The 10,145-nt window shown below is 44.1% G+C and overlaps 1 protein-coding gene across 3 annotated transcripts in view; it reads left to right on the plus strand.

Moving 5' to 3' along the window:
* The first annotated feature begins 2,255 nt into the window (after positions 1-2,255).
* Positions 2,256-10,145, plus strand: part of LOC134435423 (neuronal PAS domain-containing protein 3) — a 456,225-nt gene continuing 448,335 nt past the window's right edge. For 2 of the 3 annotated variants that reach the window (XM_063184366.1, XM_063184367.1), the window contains exon 1: positions 4,309-4,966. In XM_063184366.1, coding sequence (XP_063040436.1) covers positions 4,917-4,966 — 50 coding nt within the window. In that variant the 5' untranslated portion in view covers positions 4,309-4,916. Of the gene's footprint in view, positions 2,699-4,308; positions 4,967-10,145 lie in introns of those variants that run through there. The other variant, XM_063184365.1, reaches the window with a different exon arrangement.

Below are 10,145 nucleotides of genomic sequence, written 5' to 3' on the forward strand. Positions count from 1 at the left end.
TCATAAGAGGTCAGTAAGTCTATTGAATATTAATGATAAAATGGCTGGGACGTCAGTCATTCAATATAAAGTCTTTCCAAGAATACACAGGAGGCCTACTGAACACCAAAAAGGCTAAATTCACAGAAGAATTCACTAGGACTATTCCCACGCCATGCTTGCCATTTATTTACAAAGTTCTGTCGGTTTACTAAATAGCCAAGAATTTTATTTGTGTATTTGAAGAACAAGTTGTCACCTTATCGATACCGATTTCAAAGACTTATTCCTTCCAACACAAAGACATATATCTACAATCTTCCATTCTGATATCAGAGTGACTGACCACTGAGATTATGGGAGCTACTAGTTGGTATTTACAAGCTAGCCATTTCAGGAGAGCAAAGCCTACTGTACTTCAGCACCTCGGTCAGCTCCCATAGTGCAAGCAGGGAGCTGTCCAGAGTGCTGAAACCTGGCCCCACAGGTTACCTCCTTGGAAGCACTTCAAATGTCATATAGGTAGGATTAGCCTATGTTATGGACAAAGGAAGTGCTGCAGTCCAATTCAAAACAAGCCTACTGTAAAAGGTTTTTTTCCCCCTCTAGAGGCAAGAGGCGAAACACAAAGTCATAACATTGGCAGGCAGTAAATTATGTTTCAAAACCTGGGCCTTTAATATTGTAACTGTACTATTGTTATCAGTGAAATATGAACATTTTTCTATAACAAATATTCTTACTGTCTTCTTGTGTGTCATATTATTACTTTTTCATGAGTAGGCCCTACAGCCATGAAATGTATAAAACACCTTTTTTAATATGATAATACGATTTTCCAGAAAATATTGTGTAACCATATAGGCTATTTGTTCCTGAAATTCTCTGACATAACATCACGTTATCCATTTTGTTTGCTTTTTTGGCCATCTATCTGACAATTTGGAAAGGCTGTGTGCAGTGAGTTTTGAATATTCTGTATCAAAATGACAGATCATGACCCAGAAACAAATCTGTCACTGGACAGTCAATGAATTCTTTATTGTGTGTGCATCTGTGAATATATGTCATAAATATTTCAGTTACATTTCATGATCTGTCATTTTGCTTTAATTATTACTGAAAGTGATAGACATGTCTGCTGTAGTGTAGCCAGCATAGACAGCTCTTCCTTCGCCCTCGAACCGTCCAAATCGGACAACTGATCACTCTACATGTTATTATATTAAGGTTTAAAATAACCAAGCATGCAGGTATATACCACACTGTGCCTCGTCGTTGTCAATGTTTCCAGGCTGTAAGGGGTTACTGCTGCGGCACCGTACGCGCGCTCCCTCGTCGTCTTTCTGATTGGTCGGCAGACACCCTCGCGCGCTCTCGAGATACTCGCGCGGTGCAGTTAATCAGCAGCAGCTGAGAGCAAGTTCATCCGCTCACATGCGCTAGGGATACTACAGCCACAGTGCAGAGCTCATAACAGCATCGTTTCCTTGGGACATTCCTCTTTGAAAACAAACTTATTAATAAATGCGCCGGTTTATATCAGAGCTTATCGCTTTCAGACAGACCGATTCGGAGACACCTTAACACCACACATCTTCAGCCTGTGCAGCGCCTGCCAAGAAGAAAGCCGTGTTGACAATTTCTCTCAGATCACGAAAACATTAGCACATGGTTCTGACAGGGCGACCGTGGGCGTTATTTATTGGGACTTTCATCGATTCTCGCCGCGATAGTGCTTCACTTCAGAACTCTCAAGCAGATTTTATTGTGAGTCGCTCACGGCTACGATTTTGTTTTCTGAAGACGGACATCCCCGGACAATTAGTTATGATTAGTGGGTGCAAAAGAAGAACAAACTTTTAGAAGATACTTGGTGGCATGTGAGGATGATTTTGAAGGCGGGTCCAAACGTCAGACACATGCCCATTATTTATTTGCGACGAGCTTTTGACACAGCCACATCACACTAAATTTAACACAAGTTGTACAGCTCTACTTCAGGACCGCGCTGAAGTAGGCTACATTACTGTTACATTGTTATTACTATAACATTAATAGTTTCAATTAGTGAAAAGCTATTTTATGTCTTCATGACTTAACACTCATTTCACTGTAAAGCAAACATTTTACATAGCCTACAATTTGGATTAAGTGATGGTAATTTGGTCTAATGGCAATGCTCAGTTAGACATGCGTGGGTAATAGTAGGCCTAACTTGTATCTTAATAACAATTTATTTTCACTTTTGACACCTTCGCGCTAGGAATACAGTATGTAAGGTTGAGGGAGACTTATATCTGTTTTCGACAACTTTCCGGCTTACACAACAAAACGTGTTCACAGGACGCTCGTCTTAGCTTAACACCGGCGGCATCTATGTCATTGCAAGCCCCTTGAATCCAGCAGTGTTCTCTTCGCTGATACAGAAATCAAGACGTAGAATGGCCGGTGAGCTTGTAAGCGTCACTAATGGGATTGAGCTGTGACTTGTTCGGCTGGAGGGGAAGACTGTTTTCAAACAAACCCACATAGACTTAGTTTGTGTTGTACTCCTTTGAGCGGGGATGATCAGGATCTTCCCGGATTTCAGCGTCCAGGTGACGGCGGCAGCAGGTGGAGGAGCCGGGGGAATGCCAGCAGGTTCCGCCGTGGGCAGAGTCCCCGGCACCACCAACGGGAACCCGCAGAACGTCCAGGGGATAACTTACCAGCAAAGGTATGTGAAGCCAAACGACGCTCTCACAAAATACATGGGGGAAAAGTAAACGTAGTATGTGTTACGTTAGTGGTCTTGCAGGGTCCACAACGTTCAGATTAACGCTGATGCTATGCAAGTTAAATAGAGCTAATATTAGTCATTAACCGTAGCTGCCAGTAAGACTTTGTTGAAAAGTCACTCTAAAATCGTGGAGACAGTTCGATCTTAATCAACCTACTTAGACCTACATTACTTTCTATTACACCATGTGGATCAGACCCCAGAAAAACCTGATGACTTTTAAACTCACTAAAGAAAGTAGGCAGGAGACCTATCTACGCTAGATGCACTTACTTATAACTTTGACAACTAAACAAGGCAATACATCACTTTGAAGACAATGCAACAGAACAGGATCTAACATTAATGTGGTTGTTTGTAGAGTCGCTCACTTGAAGCAAAAATATAAAAGCAGCACACACTGATACGCACCAATGCAATTCTAAATGTTGCCATTTATGTTGCAAAGTATGGGCATGAAATTGCCTTTATCAGAAATTCCTCCAGACACTCACGACATCTTACAAACAAAAACTTAACTTTACAGTGTTGACATTTAACAGGCCATGCACACTAAAATTAAGGCCAAAATAAGTTAAGCCTATGTTCCCACCAATATCCATAAAAGATAAAACCATAATATAGGCTATTTTTGTTGGGCTGCGCCTGACATGCCTGCAGTGACACGTTGTCACTATTTGTCTGGTAATAACGGTGTAACACATCTGAGTTAATACCGCAGGTGTAGGCCACATAATAATGAATAGACTACCTAACCAGATTTTACTTAGATTTTACAAGAAGCACTGTTGTTTGGATTTTTACGCATCACCTGTTCGTGCGTCAGGCGCCTAGTTTTAACCAAGCGCAGACACACAAGTCACGAATGGCACAACAACATAACAAAAATATGGCAATGTATGATACCAAGTCTTACATTTTAATTCTTAACCTCATCCGAAATCGTAGGCCTGTTTTATGCGTGGCAAATATTGCAAGTAGAATGAGTTGTTTGCTCTTTACGTCAAGCGTAATGTCAGCCTTCCCGCCAGTTTGACCTCCACGGGTCAAAGGTTATGTCAAATAATTTGCGTACAAACAGCACATTTCCTGAGCTATAATAGGGGACAATGGAGTAAGTTCATAACTAACAAACCACTAAGTTATCACATTTATGAACAAATTTCACAGGCATTTAAAAATCTTTTCCTCTCATGTCAACTTAAGTGGAGCAGTATAGGCTTCTTTTTTTTGCTATATCCACGTTACTTATATCACAGCCTAGGCCTACATTATACATGAATACAAGTAGACAAAGACTTTCATCTTTTTAAAGGTTTATAATTCATACTTTCGCCTGTAACTTGCATGGAGTGTTGGCAGGTTTAATTAACACCACACCAATATACACAAAAGTGCGAAACGTCGACTTAATTGTTTAATTACACATTTATCAATATTCTTAACAGTAGCCGTGACTATACAGAATTTTCTCACTATGCAAAACATGGTCTTATTTATTTACATCACACAACATACGCTTCAGAAGAATGACTGCCACGCATCAATAGACAAGTGTTTAAAAATGATGGTCACATCATACAAATATTTTTGCTAATGCCAAAATCTAAGCGAATAGTGTATATTTTACTGTACTACAACCTGTACTTCGAGAAAATGAAAACTGTTTCCAACTACAACTGAGTGGCGTTGTTGCGCCGGTAGGAGAAGAGATGAGCCTCCCGGTTTACATACAGCGAGCCAGGAAAAGCTGAAAATGCAGACAAACAGACTCTGAATTGGCTTATCGAAGCGTGGGGGATATGGGCATACTGCGGGGAAATGCGATGAAATGATGTCCCCGTTTATACAATGATTTGTCGCGCTGTCTCTTCCTGAAGCCCAAGTGTAAGGACAGCCGCTGGATTCGCGAAGCGTCCCCCGGTTTCCACTCACTTTCTTGGCATGCCTTTGGAGCTCGGTCTCGGCTTTTTTCGCTCCTTTCTTCACGCACTGAACGTCAATACACGGAGACAGGGACACGACTGGTGCAGAGAGACGCAATGGCTTTGTTGAAATTCTCACCGTGCACATAACGCTGTGCTGTCGGTGGTCTCGGCTCTATGTCAAAATAAATCTGAAGAAAAAAAGTAAGAAATCAAATAATTGCAGGAAGATGGCGCCCACCAAGCCGAGCATTCAGCAAGACCCTTCAAGAAGAGAACGGTAACGCATGGTTTGCTGTTTATAATAGACAACGCTTGTCGATGCACATCAGATCGTTTGCATTTTTGACTGAAGATGTCAGAAGTTTCAGGGGTGCCCTTTCTTCTGGAGTGCGATGAAGAATTGGGTCCTTGACGTTCGGGTAACAGGTATACACCGCGAAGGCGTATGTTTCACAGCGCAGAGGGCACGCCGTGTGTATCGGCTAGTGCGCTGGTTAGGATGATGTGTAGTAATGCGGCCACTTTCGCATTGTTTACGTTCCGCGGCGTGGGCACAGCGGACCACTGAAATCCAAGAATATAACGTTGACATTTACTGGCGATTGTTTCTGGGCAGCTTCCTTGCATTGCTAGGCCGGACTCTCGTGTACTTGTCCGCTTGCTTTGCAGCGGGACCTTGGAAGCTTGCGTAAAATTAGCATAAACCAGCAACCAGCTGTTGAGGAACTTTGAATGTAGCACATGGATTACTCCGGTGTCTTATCGGATCAAAAACCTTCCGCAAGGTAATGGTTGGATCATCTGCACCAAGTGACAGTTCGTTGCTCTTAGCTCTGTGGTTGTCTATATAGATACTGTCGTCATATAGAGAGATGCTTTGAAAGCATTTTTGGAGAAATTATTTACAATGTTATATTGCCAGTGGTGTTGTCATGAGTGTCATAAGCTATATTATGCGCAGCTGAATTCCTAAGTGGACTGTGCTCACGAGCGTACTTGTGGTGTGTGTAGTTGATGTTGAACCATCCATGTATAAATATTTTTATTCGACATCAAATAATTCACACTCTGTTTTCAAGCCAATACGACCGAGTCTCGTTTTATGCGGGCCATAACCCTTTAAATCACAGTCATGTTTTTATTTGTTTCATTTTTTTGGTCTTAATAAGCCACCGTCAACATCCTCGGATTCTTCATGGTAGTCGAGGCTGTACACAGTGTTTGCTGCTACTAACGCACCGTTTCATGCACAGCTTTTGGCTTTTGGTCCGCGTCTCTCTTGCTGTGTGATGGAACCAGTTGCCTACCTGTTAAGTGCATGACATGAAATCAATTCTGAAGCACAAATACCACTGCATGCTTCTTAAACTTGATCTGGGAATGTGTATTCAAGGCTTTATTTGGTGTGATTTTGGTTAATGAATATGCTCTGTTGTAATAATTATGTTACATATCAACAAGCTTCCACTCCAATTGTGAGACTTGTATCATGTGTGTGTTTGTCAGTATTAGGAGTAGTATATTTTCAGTCAGTAAAACAGGCCTTCAAGTAGAGCTTGTCCACCCATATACATAGTAGGCTATACTGTATACATGTACATGAGTTGCCACATACTGTAGGTACCTGTGTATAAGAGGAGTTGTCCTAAGCCTGTTTTAAGCTGTCTCCCAGGGCTGGGGCGTATTTGTCTGCCATGCTGTGCATGTCTGTGTGATAGCCATCTTCGAGATGGAATTAACATTTTTTGAGAGTTGGATTTTGGGAGTTGGTGGTGGTTTGGCAGGAGGTTATTTTGGTGGTGGTGGTGGTTGTGGTTGTGTGTGGTCACATATTTTGCATCACTGCTTTCTTTATCACCTGTTTCCCTTTGGCATCCACAAGAGCCAAATCACCCCCACGTCCCCCACCCCCACCCCCTTCGATTTGCCCTTTGCCTCCACTCACCAAATAGTAGCTCAGCTTGAAGATTTTCAGAGTTGAAGGTGCAGGTGTATTTATTTAATTTAATGCTTCGTAAATAGACCTGGCTGTGTTTACCGCCGCTGCTGCTGGCGATTCTAAAGTTGGGCAAGCGCTGTGTGTGTGTGTGTTAGTGTGGGTCGGCGCAGGTAGGGGCAGGCTCTGTAGACGAGAGCCGTGTGGCGGATGGAGGAGAGGATGAGAGAGGAGGAGAGGAATATCCCGAAAGAGAGAAATAGAGCTGGCCGCAGTTCATACACAACACACACTGCCCACAAAGTTGCCTTTGTGGTTCAAGATCCATGCTCCCATTCTCCCTAACCCCACAATCCTCTCTCTCTCTCTCTCCCTCTCTCTCTACTAACTAACAATTTCCCGGCCTCCTCCCCTTTTGCCTTACCTCCTCACCCCCTGAGCAAACAAAAGTGCTAAATTGTCCCATTTCCTATTCTGCTAGTTCAGAGGATTTATAGTTGTAGAGCGAGCGAGCGGGAGGAGAAAAGAGGACTTTGATGCTGGACTGGAACCTAAGGGGAAAGTAATGTCAGTTGGGAACAGCTTGGGGTCGCTGGGTTGTCTGTGTGTGTGTGTGTGTGTGTGTGTGTGTGTGTGTGTGTGTGTGTGTGTGTGTGTGTGTGTGTGTGTGTGTGTGTGTGTGTGTATGTATATGTGTGTGTGTGTGTGTGTGTGCTTGGGTATGCATGTGTGTGCGTGTGCGTGACTGTGAGTGTGTGTGTATTTGTTTGTCAGTGCTAAATTACGTTTACATTCAGTAAGTTTTCTTGTGCATCAGAACAGTTGCCGAGGGATAAAAACCTGCAGTCTTCCTTTGTTGTTCATACATATCAGCTGCAGCACGTCTTGTGTCCTTTTGTGTTAGGTGAACACAGTTTAGCAACAAGTACAGTATACCGCAAATTGGCTTTTAAATTCACCTTTTGTCTTACTGTACTTGCCTGTCGTGAACATTTTCCTCTAGCTACATATTATAAATTAATGACACTGAATATGACCAAGAAAAAAAAACCTCACGATTGTGTTTCATCTCCATTGGGAGACCTCTGCATTGAAATATATTCGCAGATTGGACGGCTTATACTGGATACCGTGGAAATGCATATGATGTGCTATTCATCACTTACTGCAGACATTATGGAGTCTACTTGAGAAGGAAAATAACAATAAAATGATGTGTTTTAGCCTGTCGCTTATACGACTGATTGTCAAGAAGACTGGATGTCTTATCTGATGTGATATCCACACTGTATGTACACAGATGTGGTGGTTAAAAATCATCCTCTTGATCAGACTCATGCCAGAAGTCTACATTCATAAACCTGTACAGTAGGGGATTCTGACCAATCACTGTGGATTTTCCAGTGCGTGTTTTATTCTCCCCTTTTCTCATCCTCTTCAGTGTCTCTCTACCTTTGTATAATTTTCTTTTTTCTATCAACTCCCCTCTCTTTCTCTCTCTCTCTCTTTGGAACACTGGTCCCCCACACCTCTCCACCTTTATGTGTCTCTCCATCTTTTTCTGATTTTCTCATTTCTATCCACCAACCTCTCTCTCTCTCACACACACACACACACACACACACACACACACACACACACTGTATCTCTCTCTCTCTCTCTCTCTACCTCTCTGTATCTCTCCCTCTCTCTACCTCTCCCTCTTCTTTTCTCTCTCTCTTCTTGGAACGCCAGTTCCCCCCTCTCCCCAGCCATGTGTGTCGGTGGCGTTTGCGCTGGTGCATGTGGTGCTGTGATTATAGCTGTGCTGCGCTTGCCGGCGCGGTGCACACTTGGCCGTGTCGCCGTGAAGGTCAGTGCATAGCTGTAGTGAGACATAGAGGAGATGCGGTGCGGTGTGGTGCGGTGTGGTGAGATGCGGTGTGATGCGGCGTGGTGTGGTGTGGTGTCGTGCGGCATGGTGCGGCGTCGTGTGGTGTCGTGGGGCATGGTTTGGCCTGCCAACAGGTAAATGGGGCTAGTGCTAATGCTTCACTTGCTTGCGGCTGTTGGCTGCGCCGCGTTAAAAGCAGACGTTTAACTATACACACACGTGCACACACACAGACGCGTGCACGCACATGCATACATGACACACGCATACAAACCCACACCACTGACACACACACACACACACACACACACACACACACACACACACACACACACACACACACACACACACACACACACACACACACACACACCACTAGCCCCTGCTGCTGCCAGCCAAACTGTGGCTTACACATGGAGGAGTGCCGGTCTCTCCTTAAAGATACAAAGTAAGCACGCTCACGGGCGCCACATAAATATCCAAACTCTGTATTAAAAAATATTACAATGCAGCACAATACAATTACAATGTAACTACAATATAGACCATGACAGGAATAAAGAAATTGAATGTTTTGGGTGTAGCCTACCATCAGCTTGTGCTAATTCTATCTTTCATGAGCCCACATGCATTTTGCAGTATTTATTTGATTTGGCTGCTTGCTCTGATTGGTGCACCATGTACACCTGCATTAGCTGTCTATATGAGACACAGCTTACATGCACAACCACACACACACACACACACACACACACACACACACGCACACACGCACACACACACATACACACACACACACACACACACACACACACACACACACACACACACACACACACACAAGCATGTACATCCAGCTCACACACCCGTGAAGAGGCTGCTGGTGGTAGTGAGGCCCAGACTGGCAGCAACGCAGCTCCAGATTGAGAGCTGTCCCTCAAACGGTGCTCGCTCTTTCTCTCTCTCTCTCTCTCTCTCTCTCTCTCTCTCTCTCTCTCTCTCTCTCTCTCTCTCTCTCTCTCTCTACCTCTCTCTCTCCCTCTCTCTCTCCCTCTCTCTCTCTCTCTCCCTTTCTCTCTCTCTCTCTCTCTCTCTCTCTCTCTCTCTCTCTCTCTCTCTCTCTCGCTCACTCACTCTCATTCGCTATTATTTGCTTTCCTTCTTTTTCTCTCTTCTCCTCTATCCCTTGCTCTCTCTCTCTCTATCTGTCTGTCTCTCTCTTTCTCTCCCTCTCTCTCTTTCTCTTTCCCCCTCTCTCTCCCTCTCTCTCTCTCTCTCTCTGTCTTTTCAGCTGCTCTTTTTAGCTGGACAGGCAGCCAACCCACCAGATTGGTCATCGTGTACACGCTCGACATCCCTCTGTCCATCAGCCTCCCAGTTAGTCAATTAGATGGCAAATGCGTGTTAAACTGACTGCAAGGAGGCAAGCGGAAGCTGCAGTCATTCGCACTGTACACACATACACACACACACACGCAGGCACGCATGCACACAAGCACGCACGCACGCACACACACACACACGCACACACGCACACTCACACACACATTGCATGCACGCACACGCACGCACGCGCGTGCGTACACACACACACACACAGACACACACACACACACACACACTTTGCACACACACGCACACACACAG

This window comes from Engraulis encrasicolus, chromosome 19 (assembly GCF_034702125.1).
Source record: "Engraulis encrasicolus isolate BLACKSEA-1 chromosome 19, IST_EnEncr_1.0, whole genome shotgun sequence".
Classification (NCBI taxonomy): domain Eukaryota; kingdom Metazoa; phylum Chordata; class Actinopteri; order Clupeiformes; family Engraulidae; genus Engraulis; species Engraulis encrasicolus.